Genomic DNA, 26926 nt, shown 5'->3' with positions numbered 1-26926 from the left:
CTATGCTGATGATATCGTACTGTTATCTGATTCACCTACTGAATTACAAAATATGATTGATGCATTGTATGAATATTGTCTGCAATGGAGCCTAAAAGTAAATTTATCGAAATCAAAAATTATGATATTTCGAAAGGGTACACGTTTCTCCTCGAATCTTCAATTTCATTTTCACAGTCAAAATATTGAGATTGTTAACAATTATAAATATCTTGGTGTGGATATTACATACAACCTTTCATTTAAAAGACACCTTAAAGATAAACTTTCCACCGCCAAAATTGCTATCAATTCGGCATGGTCCAAATATATACAAAATCCAAAAATTTCCAAAAACAATAAACTCAAAATATTCGAAACATGCTCAAAATCCATACTATGCTATGCTGCGCAAGTTTGGGGCTTCCATAAATATGATGATGTTGAAAATTTGTTTCGCTTTTTTATCAAGAAAATGCTTTATTTACCTATGAATACTCCCAACTACGTATTATATCTTGAAACTGGACTAAATTCCCTTTACTCTACCACACTCAAAACGCACTTTTCATATATAAATAAAGTTCTCCAACTGAATGAGAATCGTTTACCACGCATCTTAGCTGTGGAGATCTTGGAACTGAACATTTCATGGGCAAAGGAATGGTCAAATTTATGCCAAACCTTGAACTATAATACTTCGAACAATAGTTTACCATTATGCTCATACTGGAAAGAGATAATTTCCGCATTAAATGTACATGAAAGAAATGAATTCGAAGTATCAGCCAGAAATTCTCAATTCCATGATTTATATCCTATGGTAAGCTATAGTTTTTTCCCAAATCTTATAGCTGATTTTTCAACTCGTGCATCCAGCTTAATAATAAAAGCAAGGGCTGGGCTACTTGATTTAAATGCAAAAGCTTTTAAAAATAACACTGATGGCATTTGTTCTATATGTAACACCAATGAACCGGAAAATACACTTCACTTCATTGGTATATGTCCTGTTTATAAGGAATTTAGAAAAATTCACTTTAACAAAATATTATTAAATGAAAATGAAGTTCTATCTATATTAAATGGCACGAATTTATACTCTCTTTATTTATACTTAGAAAACTGTATAAGGTATAGACAACTTTTATTGACTAATTTTAACTCCTAATGAAATATACACTTTTGTTCATTAGTGGCATACAGCATTCTCGCTACGCCAAGTATAGATTGCATTTTATACTAAGTATTCTTATGTACATATATATATATATAAAATTGTAAACTGTCAATCTATTAATAAATAATAATAATAATAAAAATACTCAGGAAATGTCGCCAACATTACTGAGGGGTATTTTGCCACCGTTGAAAAATGTTTGATGTTGCCTGGCCGGGGAATCGAACCACCGACATTCTGCGTGCAAGGCGGGCGTGCATACCATTGCACCACGGTGGTGATATTTAATGATGGGATTACATTTATTAATTAAACGTATAATGTTAGTAAAAATTTATTTAGGTTGGTAGTTTCTCATCCTATTGATTTCAGTTAACGCTTCGTTATTGCATGGCTTCTTTCCTGTTAGTTTTGAGCAATCCAGCTCTTCTATTCTTAATCCATCCAGCGATCTTACACGAGTCAATGCCACATAACCAATTTAGGCCGAAAATGTAGATACAAACTTTAAAATGCCTGAAATTGGGTGGTATCATTTATAGGGGCTGTATCAAAGCCTGGACCTATGTCCACAATTTTTGGTGGAGAAGTTGGGAACTCGAAATCAAAATTACAGCCATTTCGGCCCAAAAATTAAGACAAAACACACCTGAAATTGGGTGGAGCCGTAATATGGAGGCTATACCAACACCTGGACCTATGTCACAATTTTTGGTGGAGAAATTTCTGTACCACTGGGATCTCCAAATGCCAAGTTCACGCAATTCGGTATAAAAATGAAGATAAAATCCTTAAAACACTTGAAATCGGGCGGTACCGCTATATGGGGGCTATACCAAAACCTGGACCTATGTCCATAATTTTTAATGGGTACGTTTCTGTACCATTGGAAACCCTAGTTGTCAAAAAAACAGCCAATACGGGCTAAAATGACGATAAAATACCTTAAATCGAGTGGTACCGCTGGATGGGAGCTACAGGAAAAAATGGACCCATATTGGTTTTGGTTTCATATTCATGTATTGTCATCTAAATCTGAAAAGTGTACAAAGTTTTAGTTCGATTGGTGAACTACAACTGTGTGAAAAATGAGTTACCAGATTTGAAAAGCAAATTAGATAAAACACTGTAAAACAGTGTAAAAATGGACCAATATTGGATTTGATTCCATATTCGTGTATTGTCATCCAAATCTGAAAAGTGTGCAAAGTTTTAGTTGGATTGGTCAACTGCAACCGTGTTAAAAATGAGTTACCAGATTTGAACTAAACACACACCAAAGCAAGTTAAATAAAACACTGTAATAAAAATATTGTTGTTTACAATTTCATTGCAAGTAAAATAAGTAATGGCGACAAATTGTTCGGTATATCCGTGGTTTTCTATGAACGGTGCGGCAGTAGTAAGCTATATTTTATCTCCCTTTTGCATATTAATCATTGATACGGTTTAAAGGACTACTAAACTCGTCTTTATTAGCGTATATTCAAAAAATATACAAAACTGTAGTAACAATTCGTTGGAAAATCTACTCGCGGGGACAAAATTTGTGTTACTTACTACCGTGATCGTTGTCATCAGTTTGTTGTGTATAAGAAAACTAATGAAAATGGCATTGGAAAAAATAGCTTTGTTCGTTATATACGTAGTTGCTTATAACCGTTGTTCCTTATATCCGAATTTACCTGTAAAAATCTTTGTTTTATCTCACTTTTACACATAAATAATTTAAAAAGTTAAAAAATACTTTAATTCCGCTGTTAATAATTTTTGTCTCAAAAACAGGGCAAATTACCTATAGTGCTATGGTAAAAAAATTCAGCCCGATCCGCGAGGTGGCCCTAAACGACATTAAAGTCAAAGATCTTTAGTTGTCCTTGATTAGACATGCTTCAGGGATGTTTACACTAGCCATCAATGTTACATGAACCGAAATAAAAACATTCCATATCTGCCCACACAAACAATATGGAGACATAAAATTCATTGCAGTTTTGCTGGTGTGGACGCAAAAATAAATGGCGTAAGAAAAATCCCCAATATTGCACACATTAGCGACTGTGTAACGATGGAACATTTCAGGTCATATGACATTGATGGCTAGTGTAAACAACCCTTTATAGTCCAGTAATAGGCAGCGACACACAATAGCTGTGTTCCTTTACTTACCTGAGGTTACCATTTAGCCATTTGTTACCATTTTTAACCTGCAAAGCGTTCCTTAACCCCGAAAAGTGGCAAAACTGGAAGCAATTTTTAAGAGAGTGAGAGGGGAGAGAGAGCATCTCTTCTACCACAGGCTACCAGCAAAATTTCTCCAGGTACAAAATGGCAAAACTGATTTTTCGACTTTTGTTTGACGATTATATCACAAAATGGACGAAAACCCGAAGAAAAAGTCGAACACTGACAACACTAAATTAAAAACTGTGAAATAAAAGACGAAAATTGATTTTTTTTATGTTTTTTTTTCTGACATTGCTGCCGGATCTACCATTTTTCCGTTCCTTTACTTTTCTGGTAAAAATGTTCATGAGAGAGCAATTTTGAACAATTTTGACACTTTTCTCTTTTACCACTCTTACCATTAAAAAAGTAAAGGAACAAAGCTAATAGCATTTGTTTTTGATTTTGATGACTATGCTATGCTATGTGCTGTGCAGAATTCACAAGCATAGCATAGACTGTGTGCTGTGTTCGCAGCGTAGCACAGCAATAGTTTTCATTTTTGATTATGACTATGTGCTGTGCAGATTTCAAAGCCGTAGCATATATCATGTGCTATGCTACTTTCATGTTTGCAGCATAGCACATGAATTGCTGTTGCTATTGAAATAAAAAAACTAGCGCAGAATAACAACAGCATATTTTTGGTGTTTTCAATGCTGTGCTGGTAGCAAATTCAAACACTGCGTACGAACAAGTAGGGAGACAATTTATCATATAGAGAACTATAATCGCCAAGTTTTGTTTGAATTTCATAGGATAAAATTTAAACTCTTCCACATATAGTAGTTAACTACCTTTCGGAGGATTCATAGAACGTATTACACCCAACTAATAAATGTCTAACCAACCTAACATACACAACAATTCGTTTAATATGTTCCCAATAACAATTTCTAAATTGCATTGACTAATAAATATTCATGTTTGGAATTTTTGGTTTCCTTTTGTTGTTCTTGGCGTTTTTGTAAATGGTAAACACACCTATTCATACTCAATCACAATCTTACACAACACATGAGTGTTATTATTCGCAGTATTAAATTCTCTTTCGCAACTATTTCTCCTACTCCTTTTTTATCTGTTTTGTTATGTGCCTTCCTAATGTTTGACTGCCTATTTCGTGGCTGTGTGTGTCTCTGTGGTGTTTGGTTACTTGTGGTAATATTTCGAAAAGATATCACAGCATCGCAAACATCCAGTGATATTATCGTATTGCAACCACATCAACAACAACAACAGCAGCAGCATCAGCAACAACAACATTCCTATGTTGGAGCGAAAACATCTGGCGTTGGTGTAGAACAACGTTCGAAAAGACATACGGCACGCAGTATTAGTGAATGTGTCGATATTGATTATGTAGATGAAGAAGGCCCACTACCAGCACCATCATCTTCAATGATGACAGTCAATACTAACAGCAGCAACAAGAATGCCAACGACAACGTTGATGATGATGGCGATGAGGATGACGACGATGGAGATTTTACAACATTGTCTGAAATGAATGATGATTCGCAACACACACAACCCTCATTGTTAGGAAACATTGATTTCACCACAAAAACCTCTTCAAGTGTAATCAACGAAACTATTTCCGGCCTTGTTGATGGTTCGGCGGCTTCAAAGATACAGCAGCAAAGGCACCAGGATGACGACAATGGTGATGGTGGAGATGGAAGACAAAAATTCCTTGTCAACTTTTCGTCAGATGATGAAAAGTCAACTCAATTGTGCAGCACAGACAATGAATCTCTGAATAGTATTGAATTTAAGGCTGACATCTCCAGAGGTTTAGTAGTTCAAGGTGTACATTCGAACAGTGATTACACTGATGAGCCGGAGAAGGAATCAACAAAGTTGGAGGATGAGACATCGAAATCAAGCAGAAGTGATGCATTTACCACATTCTTTAATAACTTCAATGCAGGTAAATACGCAAAACAATTGTTTTTTTCTCCAAAATATAAATGAAAGCAACGTGTATTTGATTCCACCTCTTGTTAGCATGTTTACCCAATACACTTAATGATGTAATATTGACTTGAAATTAGTATTAGTAGATAACGACACAATTGGTATTGTTTTTATTTGAAGAATGAAATTGCACATCAAAATGCTTGTTAATTTTTTTTATAGAGCATACTTTACTTATTTAAATTTTTAAAGTTTATTTCAAGGCGAATTTAACAAGGTAAACCCAAAGGCGAATTCAGACCGTAGTCATCATTTGCTGTAAATTTTTTTTGCGCGAAGTATCCACAAAAGTTAGAAAAAACGGTAAAATATTCTTCGCGAAGCTTAAATAAAGATGTTGTACAAAGATATTCTTTATGGAAGCGAAATATTTGTTATTTATTTTTAATTAAAATTTTGTTTTGACAGCAAATGAAGACATCAGTTGTTATTATTGTATCACATTCTTTCTTTCACCATGGTTTAATTCGTTGTTATTTATAGAATATAACTATCTTTTTTTTCAAAATTCGATTTTGTTTTTTTTTTAAGTTACTTTCTTTAGAAAGCAAGAAAAAATCTTTACCTCGGACATATTTGGAAAAATTTTCTGTTCACGATCAAAGTGACAGGGTTGGCGGTCTTCTATAGATCAAGTACAATGAAGAGGATTGTTCGGTCGAGGGAAAGAGTAATGTAACATCAAATTTTCCCACTGGGATTTTTACCTGTTTACTTTCCAGGTTTCAGCTATTTTGTGTAAGGCTAAATACAGACTGAAGACATTTGTTATGTACTCATTCAGTCAGACAACGCTTTGGATGAGTTCGAGAAGCATAGATTTTATGCTGAGTTGATAGCTGCTGGCCGAAACACTATGGTTTCGGGTCAATCAGGTACGATTGCCAATCCATATTTGTGTCGGTCAATAGAGACTGGCCGAAACGAGATATTTTTACTGGAAAGAGTGCTAAATTGCCAGAGTAAATTTCCGACCTTCGTCTTCGATAAACGTTATAAACTTCAATATAGGCTGACTTCCGAAACGCATTGTAATTTTTTTTTAAAATGCACACAGTTTTAAAATCTACCTAATACATCAGTTGCCTATCTGATGCTTATTTTGTGTGTATTCTGCATGTCAAATGAGATATGGAATAGGATGCTTAGGACATTTACAAACCATACTGCCCTCGAACTACCCAGAGGAGACCCGGAGAGACTTCTCTTATATAAAATCAAGTAAGAAAGTATCAATCAACTGTACCGACAGATATACACTCAGCCTCGGACCTAAATAAAAGAAGTAAACATAATACTTCATAATACATACATAAACTGCGCTCTTTCCAATTTTTGTGTCGGAGTTACCCGAAAGAGTCGTCCGATGTAGTATATATTCGGACATAATTTGGGTCTGTAAAAAATATTACGGTGTATAACGTTTGGATCAAATCGGTTTCTCTCTTCGAGGGTATCTAACGAACTACCCAGTTTAGTTGGTGCTGGCAGGCTTTTTTGGAGCTTTGAACCATTTTTCTCAGAAAGTGCAGACTTGTCCCAGGAAAAAATCGCGCTGTCGTAACCGGGTCCGCAAGAAAAACTTGTTGCAAGAAATTTAAGACGATTCGAGATGAGTTGTTGAACTGTACTTTTTTTCAAATTTCGTGTGAGAGGTACACAATTTTTTTTGAACTTTTGTGGGGGAGGTGTTGGAGGAGTGGAGAGGAACTTAAACTAGGTTTGGACACCCGCCAGACGGACGGATATCGTCCAAACATACTTGGGGTCCATTATTATTTCCATGAGGCTGAGGGTATAAATACAACATGATCCTTGTTCAATATTTGGCATGGAAGAAATTCTTAGAAAATAAATATATAGCAGTACGCTGAGGGGTAAACCCCGTTGTTGTAATTCGAAATTGTCCATTTGTAATTCGAATTATTCCATTTGAAATTCGAAATAAAAAAATTAGGACATTGCACAGTGGATCCACTTGTATGGAGAAATTGGTTACAGCTTTGAGCTGCTGCGAAGAGTGTTTTAAGAAACCACGAGCGTAACATTCTCCCCCTTTCCCCTATGGAGGGGGTATACGGTAAAAATTGTTTTATGCTGTTAATACAAACTGACATGAACAAAGGTCCCGATTATCTTAAGATGCAAAAATAGGCTTGGGGAAACAAAACGTATTCAGATAACAGAGTTATACGCCAATATATCCATAGAAACCCTATTCTAGGGCAGCTTTAGTCAGCGGCCCACCATTTATAGTCTGGCACTAGATGGCAGCTGATTTTAATTCTGAATAATCTTAAACTCATGAACTACTTTGGAAAATTATTCCCGAGGTGGGCACTGGTGGGCATCATGACTAAAACCTTAGGTCAAATTTAAGTATATGATCGAATTGGCATTACAAAATACACTTAGAAAATATGCAGCTAACTAGAATTCCACAATACGCTAAAACACTTTTTTTTAATGAAAATTAAGCTATTACCTCCTCCTTCAAAATCCACTATAATATTTTGCTATACGTATTAGTTTCGAGATATTTTGAATATATTTACTTGCACTTAAAATATAGGTTGTACTCACAACAAAAAATATTTGTCAAATGTTCCGACTTTTGAAGCTATTCTTAAGAAGATCGCGTTCGAATGAGACAAAAATTAATACACTTTGAAAAAGGTCCATGTCGTAGCTGTCAGAGTTGCCAAATGTTGTACCAAAATTTTGACATTCATTTTTATGTTTTTGGCCAATGGATGGATCCACTGTGCATTGTATTGATTTTATATATTTTTTGAAACACAAATAAAATGATTCTAATTACAAATGGAATAATTCTAATTTCGAATGGAGTACTACAAATTTCAAATGATATAATTCGAATTTCAAATAGATTATTTCGAATTACAAACAGAATTCTCGAATTACAAATGAAGTGAAATTACAACAAATATGATACGAATTGCATCTGAAAAAAGTGTAGAATTATTTCATTGTATTGGAATTACATTAATTTAAAAAATATAATATTTATTTGTAATTCGAAATTTGTCAATTGTAATTTGAAATTCGAATTAATGACCTGTTTCTCTAAGACGATTCGAACTACTACCAAAATTCTGCTGTTTGAAAAATATTTGTTACATTTTTGTTTTCAATCAAACAAAAATTTTGTACAACAACAGGAGTTTGGTAGTAATTCGAACGAATTTGAATTCGAATCGTCTTAGAGAAACAGGTCATAAGTTCCTTTGAAATTTGTATTATTCCAGTTGAAAAATTTTAAATTACAAATTTATTAATTCAATTATAATAATTAAAATATCAAATGGAACTTTTCGAATAAAGTGCTTAATCATGTATGTGATGAATTTCGAATCGATTTGCAATGAAAACGATTTGCCCAAAACGAGTGAATTGTTTTTAGATGTGATGGGAACCGCATCGAATTTCAATTCCACGTTGTTTCAATTTCATTAAATTCCCACAAAAAAAAAAAACAGACAAGTGCAGTTGAAAGGAAAAAAAACACTTTATTAGTCATGGCGATGGCAAAAGCCGAAAAAATTAATAAGAAATAAAATAAATTTGTGTTCTTTATTTAATTGGCCTATATGGAAGTTTAGAGTCTTCTTGTCTTTTTTTCCTAAAAAATCTCAAAAATTCATTACATCGTTTATAAATCAACCACAAAAATATTACCGTTTTCAAAACAAGAAAAATAAACGATTATCGGATTGCATCACACGTTGTTTCGATAAAGTTTTCCATAGAACACAATGGAATATGAAACCGATATCGAAAACAATTCGAAATCGGATAATGTACATGCATCACACCTACAGTCGTTTTTGACTCGTTTTGCGCTCGAAATCGATTTCCATCACATACCTGAATGATACAAATTCTAAACCAAAAATAAAAAATAATTAAAAAAAAAATTAAGTTTCAGTGTTTTATTTAGAAATGCCCTTAAAACTAGAAAATAATTTGTCGATTAGCCTCAATAAATATATTATTTCTCTTGATGGAATCTCTCAAATAAAACGCTTGCCGTTTAATTTTGCCACCATTTATAATTTAACCCACTTAGCGCCGAGAATTTTTTTGCGGGAAAACTTAAAATGTTTTATGAAAATTATATTTTTGAGATTTTTTAAGCATTTTTTAATAAATAACTTTTTTCTCTAGAACGTATAGTTTTCCAGCAATCGGGCCTTTTTTAAAAGTTCCAAAAACTTTGGAGGGTAATATAGGGGTATCCTTACATGCCAATCCCTTGGTTTTTGACTGAGAAAATACTCTTACTATATTCCTAACAAATCCCTGACTTTATATGATTCTAACATTTTTGATTAAATTTTTATCGCATATTTAAATTTTTCACCAAAAGTCGAAAATTGCAAAAAAGTCGATTTCTTCGAATAGCTTGGGTTTTAGCCCAATTGCGTGGAAATACGTAGGTCAAATGAAGCGTTATAAGCGTGAACTTACAGATAACAGACATTACTATAACAAAATGCAAAAAACCCCACAAAAATATTCGAAAAAACCAGAGTTTTACGTAAATTTTTGCAACCATTTTTTGTGGCGTTTAAACGACCAGTGGCTTTATCTGGGTTAAATGCAAGCGTTTTATTTGAGAGATTCCATCATGAGAAAGAATATATTCATTGAGGTTTTTTATTTTTAACTTTTTAGTAAATACATTTTTTGACCACTGGGAACAAAATTATAGTCAATTTATGCCAAAAATTTAGATAAAAACTTTAAAATTTCTGAAATCGTGTAGTATCGTTATATAAAGGCTATACCAAAACCTGGACTTATGTCCATAATTTTTGGTGGGGAAGTTTGTATACCATTGGGAACTCCAAATGCCAAGTTACAGATAATTCTGGCTAAATGAAGATAAAATCCTTAAAACACTTGAAATCGGGTGATACCACTATATGGGGGCTATACCAAAATCTGGACCTATGTTAACATTTTTTGGTGGAGAAGTTTCTGTACAATTGGGGACTGCAAATGCCAAGTTACAGCCAATTCGGCCTAAAAATTAATATAAAATCCTTAAAAAGCTTGAAATCGGACCGTACCGCTATATGGGGTCTATACCAAAACTTGGACCTATGTCCACAATTTTTGGTTGGGAAGTTTCAGTACCATTGGGAATCCCAAATGCCAAATTACAGCCTATTCAGGTTAAAAATGAAGATAAAATCATTAAAACACTTGAAATCAGGTGGTACCGCTATATGGGGGCTATACCAAAACCTGTACCTATGTGCATCATTTTTAGTGTACAAATGGGGGGTCCCATTGCCAAGTTACAGCCAATTCGGCCTAAAAATTAAGATAAAATCCTCATAATACTTGAAATCGGGTGGTACCGCTATAAGGGCCTATACCAAAACCTGGACCTATGTTCGCAATTTTGGGTGGGGAAATCCCAAATGCCAAATGACAGCTAATTCGGGCAAAAATGAAGATAAAATCCTCAAAATACCTGAAATCGGGTGGTACCGCTATATGGGGGATGTAGGAAAAAATGGGCCTATATTCATGTATTGTCATCCAAATCTGAAAAGTTTGCAAAGTTTCAGTTCGATTGGTCAACTGCAACTGTGTTTAAATTGAGTTACCAGATTTGAAATGCAAGTTAAATAAAACACCGTTAAAACACTGTAAAATGGACCAATATTGGTTTTGGTTTCATATTCATGTATTGTCATCCAAATCTGAAAAGTGTGCGATTCGTCGATGATCGGGAACATTATGGTTTGGTGTTCGTGTGTACGCGATTGAATGCAATTATTGCGGACATCTTTTTAAAGGAAGGGGAACTTTTTTTCTTCGAAGGATAAAAAAATTGACAATTCTATAAATAATATTTTAATAATGGCATAATTAATATAATAATATTAGTATAATTAATAAAATATAATTAACATTTTTGATATTTGCAAGAAATGCAAAAAAGTTATAACCTTAATACACATACATATGTATTTTTCGATTTGGAAGTGGTGGTAATTCTTTGTATGCACGTGATGATTTTGTCACGTTACACTACATCACCCCAATTTGAATATATTAAAAATGTATCAGTTCAATTTTTCTTGTCCATAGTAGACAGAATAGTTTGACAAAATCTAGTATCCTATCTTCCTACGGTTGCATTATAGGTCGCCTTTATTTATCAATTACTATATACTTCATTGTGTTATTTTCGTAACATCGGCCTCTAACTTTAAGACACTATTTAATTTTTTTATTATTTCTATATATTGAATAGCCGTCCTGTGAAACTATTTTCCTATAGACAATATTATATTTGATTTTATTACCATGTCGTGTTTAATAGTTGTGTAATAGTTTCTTGAAACTTTAACAACGTCGAAAGATGGCTAAATGAAATGCAAGTACTTGTATATTACTCGATACCATATTGGTTCTAAATGTTTTCCACATTAAAGAAATACAATGATACGAGTGCAGTCTAGAAGTTAAGAAATTCCAATACGTAAGTAAAATTACACCGTGGTGCAATGGTATGCAAACCCGCCTTGTACGCAGAAGGTCGTGGGTACGATTCCCCGGCTAGGCTACATAAAATTTTCAACGGTGGCAAAATACCCCTCACTAATGTTGGCGACATTTCCTGAGTATTTCAGTCATGTAAAACTTCTATACAAGTGGTATCTTAGGATACGCTGTTCGGACTCGGCGATAAACTGTAGGACCCATATCATTGAACCAATACGAATCGGGGTGCACTCATTGATATGAGAGAAGTCTCCCTTGTCCCGCCTGGGATTTTCGTGGAACAATTATTATATATACAATTAAAGCTCCACCATTTGTTAACAATAATACACATTTTTTTTTAAACGTCTTCAGAACAGATTTTGTATATCTACTATTCCCTGTTGTACAGATTTATTTCACAGATCAAACAAGCAGAGATTCTGCAATTTTTATTTATTTAAAAAAAAAAATAATTTTTATTAATTCTTAAAAAAAATGACACCACTGGATTTCTACAAATAATAGCCTTTTTATACAAAATAAATGTAGATATTTATTTCCACACATTTCCTTATAGACCAACCTCCTTCATTGCATGCATCTGTTAAGAGTAACCGACCATTTGTGGGTTATCCATTTCATTTTCATATGTTGTTGTTGTTGTCTTACTTTCAAAACTTTAACCACAAAAAGGATGTTGCATGTTAAAATGTAATTGTTGTTTATTTTAAAGATGATCATCTGTGCTGTCCGAACATCTCTTCCTGCATCTTTCGATGATGCTAAACGAACAGGAAATGCATTTTGTTGTTTTGCTTTTTGTCTCTGGTCATTGTTCGGACGAACGAAATGGAACATTTACAAAAATATATATTTACTTAAGGCATGTTGTTGTGAGTGTGTGCCACAATGGACAGTATGTTGTGTTAATAGTTTATGTTCTGCTTACATATGTTTGTAGAGATACATATGGATTGTATGTGCATGTAATTGTGAATGTTTGTTGATAACACTTTTTTTAAATTTTAAAGCATAAATTTTGTTTTTAATTTTTCCATATTAACTCCTTTATAGCTTCAGAATCTGTTACGAAGTTGTTTCGTCCTAGTGGTGCTTCATCTAGTGCTTCGAAAAATGTCATCTCTCCATCGACTACAGCCGATTCTCTGTCCTTGGTTTCAAATGTAAGCTCCCTAAAACGTACCGACACTGAAGTGGAAGTTATAGATAATTCATCTCCCGAATCCAGTAAAACATTCCCCACACCGTCAACGGCTATTATGGGAGAAATACGTTCTTTGGATTCAGTAGATATTCAAAGTGCAAGTGACATAAGACCGAATGAAAGCGAGACACCAAAAGAAACTCCCATAAGAATAAACAGTAAATATTTATAAATTTATTTCTACATATATTTAGACCAAAACCATGTAAATGTTATTACAGGAAATCCCTTTTTAAATTCCTCACCACCTTCGAGGGACAATTTGGACATGCCAACACTACCGGTTGATATTGGAACACCCTATGACCAAGCATTGGTTACATATACAGCACGTTTGATAGCCGCAAGATTCCTACTAACCAGTCATCCAAAGGGGTTATACGATGACACTACGGTTCGAGTTTCCATTAAAAATATCTGTCTTAATGTCATCTCACAGTGTATTAGACTGCGTCCAGAAGTTTTGGAAACTTCATTGAAATTTATGGAATCAGAAAAACTACAAGATATATGCATTAATGAACCTACATCCGATCGACAAAGTCCCTTGCTAATTCCAAGTGATTCTAGTTCCAATGTTGGCCAGGACTATGAACATTTGGAGGTTATTACAACTGTGGAACAACAAGTGTCCCCTGAAGTTCCTAGAAAACCTTCCTTTACACAATTGGATCTTTTCAACGTTGACGATAACAATGAAGGACCTCTGTTGGAAATCATTGATGATCATTTTGGCAAAAGTCCAAATGATTTTAATTTTACTGCAACCACAACATCCACGACAATGACAAGAAGTGCAGATCCGGTATTGTTTAGTAAAACTGAAGAAACATCAACAAATTCCCCGATTATGAAAACTAAAGAAGATAAGTTGTCAACCTCGGATATTATTGGAGTGAATACAAAGCTAAAAGATTTCGTTGAAATAACAAAAGCAGATGAGGACATGCCTCCTGAAATGACTCCACCTAGACCTCCAAAAAGAACGAAAACTTTCAGAAAGTCTAAGAGGTACAACCAGAACAATGCGCCTAGAAGTGATTTTACTGATGGCAGCGCAGCAACCACTACAATTGGTGGCAACCAATATCTACAGGATATTTTATACTTTTACAATCACGAAGATCCAATTTTGCGTGCTGGAGTTCAAAATATTATTGGCCACTATTGTAGATCCAATCAAGCTGGTCTTATTGGAAAATCGAAAATTAATTTACAATATTTATTGGCTATATTGTGTACGGTAAGTAGCATTAAAGTGAATTTAAGAATTACGAAATCGGAAATGTTTAAGAATAGTAGTGCAATTCCCTAACTCCTTTTTTAAGTTACCGACAAAAGTCGGTAAAATTAAAATGCTTATAATTTCGGTAATTAACGATATTAATCGGTAAGATAGCGACCAGTAAAAAGTAGTCGTAAAGTTTTACCAATAGCAACAGTGTTGTCAACATTTGAACTTTTCATTCATAATTTTGCGTTTTAATGTTACCGATTCTTTCGGTAACTCGAAAATTAGTTAGAGAATCGCACTACAGACAAAGAAAAACTTATTTTTAATTGGGCTGAAGAATAAGAATATATAGTACTATGAATTTTACATTAATATCATTAGATTTAATTGAAAACGGTAGGTGCCCTTATAGAGGGGCCTACCCTAAGATGTTGGTTGACCGACCCTTTTCTTCAAAATTCTAAAAATCGTGAGATAGCCTTAGTCTATATTAAAACGTGACAATTTACCAACAATTTTTGGCAAGTAAGTTATCCACTTACAGGTAGTTTACACTATCTATCAATGTCATATGACATGAAATTTTCCATCGTTTTTTCCATCGGATTTTTCTTACGCCATTTACTTTTTGCGTCCAAACCCGCAAAATTGCAATGAATTTTGTGTCTCCATATTGTTTGTGTGGGTAGATATGGAGTGTTTTTTTTTTCGTGTCATATGGCATTTTTGGCTAGTGCAAACACCACTTTAGCAAGACCCTGAAATACAAACATTTTGTCTTATCGGTGGGGACCAATTTTAACAAGTATCAGGAAAGCCACAAATATAACTGTTATGATATGGGTTTATATCAGCCAAGATCGCCCCTATACGTTAACGTGACTACAACAACAACATCTGTTTTCTTTATTCTTATCCACCTTAGTTTAGCAAAGGAAAGACTCGCTCAGAGAGACTAATGCACATATTTTTTTGAGCACTTCCGGTTTTTATCAAAATTTGTAGTGCTTTAATCGTTTTTCGCGACGAAACTCTCTTGCAGCTGCGACAAAAAAAGTTGTATGGAGGTTTCAACGACAGATATTGTTGCTAATTGACCGACAAAGTCTTACTGACGCTCTCAGTAGCGTATAAAAAGAAACCCCTCTGCCTATTCCGCCTAATTATACCTTCAGTCTTATGGCTTCAGAGGGTATATAAACTTTAATACGATCAAAACTGTGGATCGTTGACACAATGATCTTAGACATACTTATTAGACAATGTAGAGATGACTAAGCCTTGTCCGTCTATCTGATTGGAGTGTACGATAAAGAACAGAGCAACAATTTGGTTCAAACTTTGCACAGCTTAATATTTCTTCGAAACTTAGATGCTGTTCGAAATGTTGTTGTTGTAGCAGATAGTATATATAGTATAAGTCTTTATTTTTTGATTCGGTTCGGTTCTGAATAGGATTAGTAATATTCTGAATAGGAATAGTAATGAGAGTGAATTGAAAAGTTGGAGCGTATAATACGGACTGGCATTGCACGCTGGCCAAATCAATACGGGCCCAGTAAGAATTGATGAGTCTACACCAACAGGATCTCAGTTGTGCCAAAACAAATCTCTTTTATCTAAGCCGCTGTTGTTTTTACGCTGCCACGAACGGTGGTATTCATACGATAGGTTCTTATAGCCTCGGCGACTGCATCAGTATGAATATCCCTCGAACCTGCCTTATAAGCCTGATCTAAAGGTTCTACTTTGTATCTTTGCACCCCCATCTCTAGATCATGAACATCCTTGACATACCTAGACTGGGTTACCTATCCATTTTGATGTTTTATGGAAAGGTTTCGAGTTTTCCCATAGCGTATCACGTTGTTAAAACAAACTAGCGTCGCACATTTTACAACAGATCGACCTATCATTTTGTATGTAGATAGGTATTTGAGGTTCTTATTCCTACTTCTCATCTTATCGCAGATAGCTGTGACACTCGTGGATGTTTTGTAAAATCAGTGGAATGTGTCCTCCAGGACTTCCAGTTAGTGGTCGGAATTATTGACCCTTCGCCCTACACATTCAGTAAGAGCTTTTCAGTCCAGCTACTACATGTTCATGTTCGAAATATTTATATCGGTACCTCCCTTACAAACGCTCAAAATTTGTAGGTAAAGTGCATTTTAACGGTCGGTCGCAATATATTCTATTATTTTAATGGTAATTAGTCAATGTGGTCTTGATCGCATCGGCAATTGTTTGGTCGGCAAGTCACTAGTTCCTGAGATAAGCCCTAAAACATTCGGGAATCAATTAAGTGGTTGGTGAGCATTTGAAACTTCGAATGGAGTACATTGTCTATCATAATACTTCTTCTAAACGTACATTAAGTTCCAAAATAGACGAACGAAATTTCGGATCTATACCGTCCGAAAAACCCATAAAAGTTTTTATGGCATGAACATTTAGTCTATGTAGTCAGTTCATGTTGCTATGTTGTTGTAACAGTGTTTTTTATTATATTTGTATGTTCGTTCCTCTGTTCAATCTGGATCTGGGTCTATCTCCAGTTCCAGAAAAATGGCTACTTCGATGGGATGTAGCCACATATCCACTGGAGTTAGATGGGTAGGTTTGGCGGGACAGTTGAAAAGGTGTTCTGTGTCGTGCGGGCCCATGCCTCATACTGGGCAGATGTCTTGCACGGCGCGATCGATTTCCGCCCAATAAGAATTTAGGCGACTGCAATATCCCGAGCGTAGTTGAGCCAAAACTACTTTGGTTTGTCGTGGCAGCTGACGCTCCTCAGCTGCGATAGATGGGGGATGTACTCCGAGTACTTTATTCACACTATAATTGCTTAAGGCCTTGGCAACTGTGTCCGTGTGAATGCCGCATAGCTTACCACAGACCGACCTATCACGTTATATGTGGTCAACAAGGTTTCTTTATCTGCACACCAAGTGAGACTTGAGGACCTTGTTCCTACTTTTCAGCTTGTCGCAGATAGCTGTGGCGTGAATGTAGTGTCGAATGTGACCCCTAAAATTTTAGGACAGTTTGTGGTCGGAATTCTGCTACCGTCGACCACGACATTCAACTCACGTTCAAACTGCGCTGTCCATGTGGTGAACAGAGTGGCTGTAGATTTTGTGGCGGAAATCTGCATACTCCTCGAATGGAAAAAGGTGGTAAGGTCGGTTAAATAGTTGTTCAGTCTCTCACAGATGTCATCAGGATAGGTACCCGACGCCAGGATCGTGCAATCATCCCCATACGTTACGATCTCAATGCCGTCTGGAGGGGGCGGAATACAGGAGAGGTAGAGGTTAAACAGTTCCGGAGATATCACCCCACCTTGGGGACTCCCTGTTTCACTCTACGCGGTTTGGACTTCTTATTCCTGAATTCCACGTACGACTGGCGTCCACGCATATAGTTGACTATCCAACGTTTCAAGCTTAGCCGGAGGGGTGTCTGCTCAATGTCCTCAAACAGCGTGGAGTGCCTGACTGTATCAAAGGCTTTTGATAAGTCAAGCGCCACCATCACTATTCTATCGCACGGTTGTCTCTGGTTAAGTCCTTGACAGATATATGTGGTAATGGCGTGCAGCGCTGTTGTCGTGCTGTTCTGCTTACGGAATCCATGCTGATGATCGGCAACTTGATAGCTATTTCTGATACTGGGGAGGAGTAAGGCCTCAAGTGTCTTTGCTACGGGCGACAAAAGCGAAATCGGCCTGTACGATTCAACTTTGCTAGCATCCTTGCCTGGCTTCCGTAGTGGGACCACCCTGCCCATTTTCCAGACTTCGGGAACAACGAGGGTGGCTAGCGACAGGTTGAGAACTTTAGTGAGATACTCCAATCCCGGCACATCCAGCTGCTTCATATTACCATGGAGATTCTATCAGGGCCCAACGCTTTGGATGATTTAGCGTTTCTGATGGCATTGGCAACATCATCCATTGTAAATTGTGGTGGTTCATCCTCGGCAGGAAGAGATCTGATGCGACGTAATACTCTTATCTTCGCCCTGTCACTCACGGAGTGCTCGACAAACTGCCGATTGAAATCACTTGCTCACCTCTTCGGGTCAGTCAACTTAACGTCGCCAAACGTGACTGGGGTCCTATCTTCCATACGACCTTGATGTTCTTCCGACTCATGAAATCTACAATTTCCTCGATCTTACCTCGGAGTCCATTGCAATTAAATTGCAAAAAGGATGCATTCTCTGGGATTGGGACAACAACTGCTGGAGTTAAAGGCTGCGTGTGCGGTTGTTGTCGATGGGACTGCGGGGGAGTTTCGTAGTCAGACGACGAGGGAGTTTCGTAATCCGACTACGACTCACTGCGTTCACGCGGCATGCAGCAACATAGTCCCTGTCGTAGTCCCTCACGTGCACAAGTCCAGAGCAAGCCCTCCAATTCGGTCAAATCTAACTAATATTGATTACAAGAAGCAATAATGAAATGAGCCCACCCTAAGGAGTTTTCTCTATAAGGGGTTTTGACAACATACAGATCTTGAGGAATTATCTATATCTATAGTAACATTTTGACTTTTACAGTATATTCTCCTAGAAAATTAACGAATTACAAGTTTTTTCACTCTCCCGGATTTCCTTTAATGTCGAAATTTTTAGTACACCCTTTATTTAAGCCAATTTCAAAATGTACCATTTAAAAAAGCATTCATTTATGCTTCTCTTAAGTGCTATGCAAGCATCTTATATGATTTAATGAATACAAGTAGAGAAAGACGAAGAAAAGGTCACAACAAATATACTCTGGCCTTTGCGGAAATTCAATCTGACATAATTCATTTTCTTGTCTGTGCGTGTGTATGTTGCACACATGCCGACATTCACATTTTTTAAAGGATATTGTACATTCTTGGCATGTTCAATTTTGTTCACTTATCCACTTCTTATGTTTTTTTTTGTTTCTTTCCTTTTATTCCAGGGCTTACAAGATGACATTCACACAGTGGTCATACAAGCTTTGAATACATTCGATAAAATATTTCCATATGTGTTATTTAAATATATGACCAACACAACAGCAACATCAACAGAAGTAGGAGAGGTTCAGCAAGGACACATACAAGGCGCTTGTCATCATCTTCATCATCATCGACATGGAAGACAACACAAAGAAGCAACGACGACGACGATGCACAACAAGGAACAACAAAATTGCCCCAAGCGAGAAAATTGTCCTGCTGTTGCTATTCATGCATCGAGTACCAAGTTAAAGTGTATTTCAGGGCACTTTAACGATAATGATGGGATTATAGCTGCGCTTTTGAATGCTTTTCAATTGCAAACGTATATCAACAACAACAACATCAGCAACAACGATAGCCAAGTTACACAAAGCAATGATGCAGTACCCCCCAATAATCACATTATGAGTAACGATGGTGGTGTTGCTGCATCCGTTTCCTATGATTGTTGCGCTGGCTCATCCTCATCGTTATTGGCATCAGAATCATCAGCAACATGTTGCTGTTGTTGTTGTCGTTGTTCTGCTTCATCTACATCGGCAAGCCATTGTTGTGGCAGCAACTTACTTTTCATATCACCAAAATTGCTATTGAATAAACTTCGTCTGTGTCACTACAACAAATATTGGTTGGTCCAAAATAAATATGCTGAAGTTATTTCAAATTTAAATTATGCTTCACTACATTCTTATTACGGAAATAACTATACCAACACCAGTAACAACAACAACAACAGCATCCATAACAGCTGTAGCCTCATCAAAGGCATTTGCTGTTCAACATCTTCAGACGGCTGTCAATTGGGTTGCGGCGCGTCCTACTGCAATGTCGGTTTACCCAGTATGCTAGAGGATGATGATGTTGATGGTACCGATTTTGTCTGCAGCTTAGAGGTTAGTACTGTTTACTGTTCTGTACTGTTATTATTATGTTTATATGTATTGTATATATGTACGTGTGTTGTATTTGTTTACTCTGCCTTCGTATTTCCTCTTCCTAATATTTGCATTGATAAGAGAAAAGAATGGGAGAAAAAGAAATTCTGCACGAATTCCACAAATAATCATTAAACTGTTTGAATTTTCAACTACCATCTGGCCACAACGATGTTGGTTGGCTAGTAATATCTTCAACTGTGTTCGTATAGTTGGATTATTTTAGAAGTGCATTTATTTGTATGTAAAGAAAGAGTTAGTGGAATGAAAAGAAAATATATTGCACAGTTCAAATTGAAAAGGGTCAATAACGAATTTGCTTTTAATATCCTTTAGACCAGACAAAATAGAATATACATACATAATAAAAAAACGTATTCACATTGTTCCTCTATAGTCTGTAGAAATATCAAGGAATTTTTCTTTATAAAATCTATTTGCAGCAGAAATTTCGTCTATTGAGTTGAACGTATTTTTATGAAGAAAAAGTATGTAGAAAATAAAAAATATATACAAAGTTTATACAATATGCCGAGTGAATTCTAAAGCCTTGTTTATAGAAATAATAACTCGGCATAAGGCAAACGGACTTCGAGAAAAACTTGGGAGTATGTCATGTCAGAACTGATTACCCGTGTCATTATCTGGATAATTATCTTTAACAAGCTTTAACCATAGGACTATTATCTGTCCAACTTACCGAGGCATTTTAAAAGTACAAAACTGGTTTAATTGTCTTACAGTACTTGCATCTGAGTACCAAGACAATGAATTATAATAAGCTGTTGATACGAAATGTTTGAAATTCAATTTGTTTCATTGGCAATTCGAAATTTTCATTTGTAATTCAAAATGTTTTACTTCAATTTCTAAATAACACGCATGTTTATTGCCTACACTAAGATAGGTAATTGCCGAAACACGTTGCGAGACATACATGTTGCGCCCCGAAGCCATTGACTTTAATAAGCGGACCACCTATCAACAACCTTCGGAGAAATACCAATATTTTAAATGTTAATACATGTTTGGCATTCAAATACATTAAGGTGGTTATTCTGAATGCAAACTACCCGTGCGGTTTTTAAATTTCAATGACGTGTTTAACTAAAGCTAGGGTCACATTAGGCAAATATTTGCTCTAGCGACCGGCAGTGTGCGCTTACTGAGAGCAAATGAGCGTAAGTAATGCATTGAAATTTATGCTCACTTGCTCTCAGTAAACACACACTCCCTGTCGCTGGAGCAAATATTTGCCTAGTGTGACCCTAGCTTAAGACAATGCAACCGTAGTTCGCCTCCTCGTGGTGCATCCTGGGTAACGCTAAATGAACTACAGCGAATCGGAGGCCAAAGAATTTATGTTGACTTCAACAAAAACTGCATTTAAACTCCTGGCCAATACAAAAAAAAATCCTGACAAAGCCACAAATAAGTTAAATGGCAAAATCAACAAAAGAAATAGGACCACAGATTCGTGTATGCCAACTCAATATCGAGGGAGTAAGCAAATCGAAGTCTTACTATCTGTCCAGTTTATTGACGGATGAAAAAGTTGACGTCGTCCTCATCCAGGAAACTCATACAGGTTCACACCAAACATTACACAACAGAGGCAATATATCTGGATATAAACTTCTAGCAGCTATTAATCTCAGCAAATAGGGCATCGCTACGTATGCACACAATGATATATCTTCTGCTGAGGTGATCTTACGTTCAGATACAGGATACAATAGATACAATAATCACAACTCTGATACAAGACCTGCACATCGTAAACATCTATAAACCTCCAACAGTCTACTGGCAAGAAAACGTACTGCCCGTCTACCCCCACCCGACAGTCTACTGCGGCGACTTCAACAGCCACCACAGCCTCCGGAGATATACCAACGAAGATGAAAATGGCGAGCGGCTCTACCAATGGTCGGAAAATCATGGTTTCCACCTACTGATGCCAAGGACCCCGGCAGCTTTCGCTCTGCCAGACGTCACCGTGATTACAATCCTGATCTATGCTTTGTTTCTGGTTCCAACGACAACCCCCTCACAGCCTCAAGACGCATACTGCCTCACTTTCCTCAAATCCAACACCGCACAGTGCAAAATATGAGCACTTTTAAAGGAAAAGGTGTAGATTCCTAAAATTTTGCACAAATGTTTCTTATATTAGTGGACAGTGTGGGACTCATATTGGGCCACATAGACCCGCGGTTTCCTGTAGCTCTCATGTAACGGTGGCTGCCGTTTTTACGTTTTACATTAATTTTTTAATCAATTTTGATGCAAATTGGTATATTGAGTTTTCAGCGGATAGAAAACTTATGTACAAAATATTTTCAATATAGGTTCGCGTTTTGGAATAGCCCCCACATGCTGGGTTCCCTCATATTGGGTATTTAGGGTATTTAAAGGTTAAAGACAAAAATTGCAGCCGATTTTGATGCCAATGTAAATTTTAAGATGTTAGCGAATAAAAAAAACATCCTCACACAAAAGGTGTCAACATAGGTCCACTTCTGGGTGAAGCCCCACAACCCTACACAAAAGTTAAGGAGTAAAATGTTAATATTTTTTGTTTTCATTTGTATCTATAATGTTTATTGGTCCATTCAGCAGGTCTATACCATTAATTTTGTTAATAATGTCTTTCATATCTAGTTCATGTATGTACTGCATTACAATTTTTAACGTATTTTGGTATTTGCACCGCAGCATCTAAAAATGTTGCACTATATGTAAATCATATGGGCACTATGCGCCCACGACTTGGGGTAAAAGCAATAAATAATAATATGTAAATCACCAACATTTAGAGGTCAAAACTATGAAAAACTGCGAGAGGTTTCTTAATTTTACAGAAATTATCATTGTTGGAATTAGTGGGACCATTTCTTCAAAACACAGTCAACAATGGCGTTCATTGTCGCGTTTACCTTCCACTTTTGGAAAATGCAACTGAATGAAATTCCCGAAGTCTTTTTAGAAAATCTTGAATATCTCCAAAGACCGCGCGATACCGCACCAGTTTTGTAGCTTTGCGAAGAGAGGAGAATCCAATCTTTCAGATTATATATGTATATCTTAACACGTGAATGTACGGAACTCACCTTTGAAATGTCCATGGAAAATAAAAAATTATAATTTTGAAAACTTCAAAAAATCACTTGCACGAAACAATAAGATTTTTTTTGCATTTTTTAAAGTGTAAAATATCATATTTGTTTTGTAAAATATTAAGAAAAATAAATTATGGCATACTGACTCACCATTTGTCATAAATCAGCAAACTGAGTATGGACCATTTGCAGTGGAGTACTTAGCTAACGAATTCAATAAAAGTTTAATTAATTTCATGTACTTTGAATATCCCTTATAGTTCCACTAAACTTCCCAAATTTCGCACTGTGCACCGTGCGGCAATTGTAAACATTGGCATAACCGTACCGATTATAAGATCTACCCCTAAACCATTCGCAAAGCTGAATGGCTCAAATCCACCACTAAACTCGACGGGGACGTTAGATTTATACCCCCTAAGTCCAACAACTTCGAAAGGTTCTCTGGACTTGTTATTGTCACAGCCAAAAAGTGAATCCCAAGAGGCTTCCGTAAAGACTATATCCCATGCTGGAATGAGGACAGTGAAAGACTTCTCGAAGAATTCCGTACAAACCAAAGCCCAGAGGTAGCAGGTAAGCTCATAAAAAAAGTCTGGACGATGGGAGAAAATCTGAGTGGGAAAAATCCATGTCCAACATGAGCTTCAAACACTTCAGTCGTAAAGCGTGGCAACGTCTTCGCATGCTTGGGGCTGCAAACCCCCCCTTCATCCACAAGTCCTATGATGGATACGAACATCATTGCTGCCCATATAGTCAATTTATCCAAGGCTGACAAACCGTTCACGCGAAATATTAACTCGGAATTAAAGGCCCTACGTAGTCACACCACCCCAAATGACTCCTTCTCCCACCCTTTTTCCGTATCGGAAATTGACCAAGCACTGTCAAAGATGAAAAATGGAACAGCCGCAGGGGTGGATTGCATCTACCCAGAGTTCATAAAACATAGTGGTCCCCGTACTAGGAAATGGCTTGCCAGATTCTACACCGATATCCTTCACTCAGGCCGTATCCCGGGTCTCTTTAAGAAGTCAAAAATCATTGCCCTTCTCAAACCAGGCAAAAACCCAGCTGAAGCTTCGAGCTACCGCCCGATTGCCCTCCTCTCAGTGTGCCTAAAGTTATTTGAAAGGCTTTTATTAAGCCATATTTCTCAAATAAAAAGCTTGCATTTAAATTAAAACCGCAAGCTTTTTATTTGAGAGGTTTCATCATGAAGAAGAATATACTACTTGATAGGGATAGGTAAGTCGACTTTCGATTAATCGATTAGTCGACTTTTTGCAGTTAAAAGTCTAAAAATCGTGGTCGACTTTTGGCTGGAGGGAAAATCGCATAATCGATTATCTTGTGATCGATGTTCGAGTTTGCCCATTGATTGCTGACTTGGCGGTTTTACATTTTCAAATGAAAACTCGAAAATCGACGAATAATCGATCATAATCGATTTTCTGCGGTTAGAAAAAAGTCGAAAGTCGAGTTTTATAACAAGTGAAATAATCGCTAGACCGAAAAATCGCATTTTTAGTTTTAGACCAAAATCGAAAAGTCGAAAAATCGATTATTGCTTTCCATTACCTATCCCTACTACTTGATGCTAAGCGAACAATTATTTTCTATCTTTAAGTGCATTTATAAATAAAACACTGTTGCTCAGTTTTTTTTTTAATTATTTTTTATTTAAAAATATTTGATTCATTTTCAATCAAACTAAATTTTCTACAACAACAGGAGGACTTTAGATTTATACCATGCAGCAGCAGCTTTGAGGTGATGCTGATTTATCTGCACTAAGCTAAGTTCTTGCTACTTTTGTCCTATTGGTGCTTCGAAGGGATAGCCATCCTCGTTTAGCATCCCCTCGACAGACCCACCATTCATCGGAAAGGAATTTAGATCACACCATCTTCCCATCCGAAAGCCGACGTTCTGCTGAATAACTTCAGTATCCCGCGCAACACCATAGAAGAAGGAGGTACCCTAATGTTATCATCCCTCATGGAATCTAAACAATGTAATTAACTGCCTGCAATTTACCAATTCCTTATTTTCGCAGCTAATGATATTGACTCCTTTGTACAGTGCTGAATTGCGGAGCCGTATATTGCTCTGATCCACAACGTCTGAGATGGGGATGTCCCTGAGACTTACCTCCATTAGCAACCAATGACTATCACTGATATGCCCATTGGGATCAGCCTTGTCAATGATTGTCAATCTTACATCACTCCGGACAATTCGTTCCACAGCATTGTCAAAATGTTTCAGGTTAGACGAGCATGGATTCTGCGAAAAACTGGACTTCATACTGTCCCTGATCGCCTTCGCAAACGTATAAGAATTCTCTAAAGATGCACTGGCTGTGGAGCTATTTTGGTCTCTTCACTAGTGATCTTCTCACTAACCATTTTCGTCACCGAGTCATACGACTCAGAAAAATAGACATGGTGCGACAGTGCCAACTTCTTCAGGGTGGGTTGGTGTTTCTCAGATTGGTCGACTGAAGACTAACGACCATTGAAGTGGTTGAAGCTGTCACAGACCCATCATTGATCATTCTGTCCTCTTTTGCACCTTCGTCGTATGGTTTTCCTCCGTTCATAAACTCTCTCACCTTCATCACCCTGTAGAAGGGTTTTGGAATTGGGGCGGATAAAGAGCTTAGGTGCAACCGTGGTGCAATGGTATGCACACCCGCCTTGCACGCTGAAGGTCGTGGGTTCGATTCCCCGGCCATGCAACATCAAACAATTTTAAACGGTGGCAAAATACACCTTAGTAATATTGACGACATTTCCTGAGTATTTCAGCCATGTAAAACTTCTCTATAAAGTGGTGTCGTAGGACACGCCGTTCGGACTCGGCGATAAACAGTAGGTCCCATATCATTGAGCTAATATGAATCGGGGTGCACTCATTGATATGAGAGAAGTCTCCCTTTTCCTATCCGGGATGTTTGTGGAACAATTATATTATAAAAATTATATTATAAAGAGCTTAGCGTCTACGCCTTTTCGGCTTCTTTTCAGTCTTCTTCGAAGACTGTAACCTAAAAAAATTGGTCGAGGAAGCACATTTACCTGAACAAGAGGTTCTCATAGGGTCCTCGGCAGGGATTGAAGTAGGAATTTCACTTCTAAGAAGTGAACCACCCGGATATATCTGGGTGGTTCCAACCAATTTCCAATTTCTTACAAATTTTATATTCGATCTTATCACCTAAAATTCGCTGATGGTATCGGATTCTCACTAACGTGCTGACTGCTATATGTAAATGTTATTCGGTTATTGTCCATTGATTCTTTAGTATTGTCATTTTTAAATGCTGGGTTGGAACCCGCTGGAATGGTATAGAAAAACATCGGTATTTTCGATGAAAGATTCTCCCTTATCAATTTCCTCCTCAATTGCTACCTGCCTAAGAAGTAATGGCTTGTTGGATTCATGCGTCATTCCATCTAATTGACGGTCGATAGTGAACATCGTGCATCAAGAGGCGGTCTTAAAA

The 26926-nt window shown here is 36.6% G+C and overlaps 1 protein-coding gene across 2 annotated transcripts in view; it reads left to right on the top strand.

Annotated features, from left to right (window-relative positions):
- The window catches only part of htt (huntingtin), a 135934-nt gene that overhangs the window by 10953 nt on the left and 98055 nt on the right, over positions 1–26926 (top strand). The window contains exons 6-9 of one of the 2 annotated variants that reach the window (XM_073962763.1): positions 4563–5318; positions 12968–13276; positions 13340–14361; positions 19313–20248. In XM_073962763.1, coding sequence (XP_073818864.1) covers positions 4563–5318; positions 12968–13276; positions 13340–14361; positions 19313–20248 — 3023 coding nt within the window. The remainder of the gene's footprint in view (positions 1–4562; positions 5319–12967; positions 13277–13339; positions 14362–19312; positions 20249–26926) is intronic. The other variant, XM_073962764.1, reaches the window with a different exon arrangement.

Source organism: Musca autumnalis, unplaced genomic scaffold (assembly GCF_047663935.1).
Source record: "Musca autumnalis isolate F117 unplaced genomic scaffold, ASM4766393v1 scaffold_1, whole genome shotgun sequence".
NCBI classification, from domain to species: Eukaryota; Metazoa; Arthropoda; class Insecta; order Diptera; family Muscidae; genus Musca; species Musca autumnalis.
The sequence above is the reverse complement of the archived record's forward strand: the minus strand, read 5'-3'. Positions and strand labels throughout refer to the sequence as shown.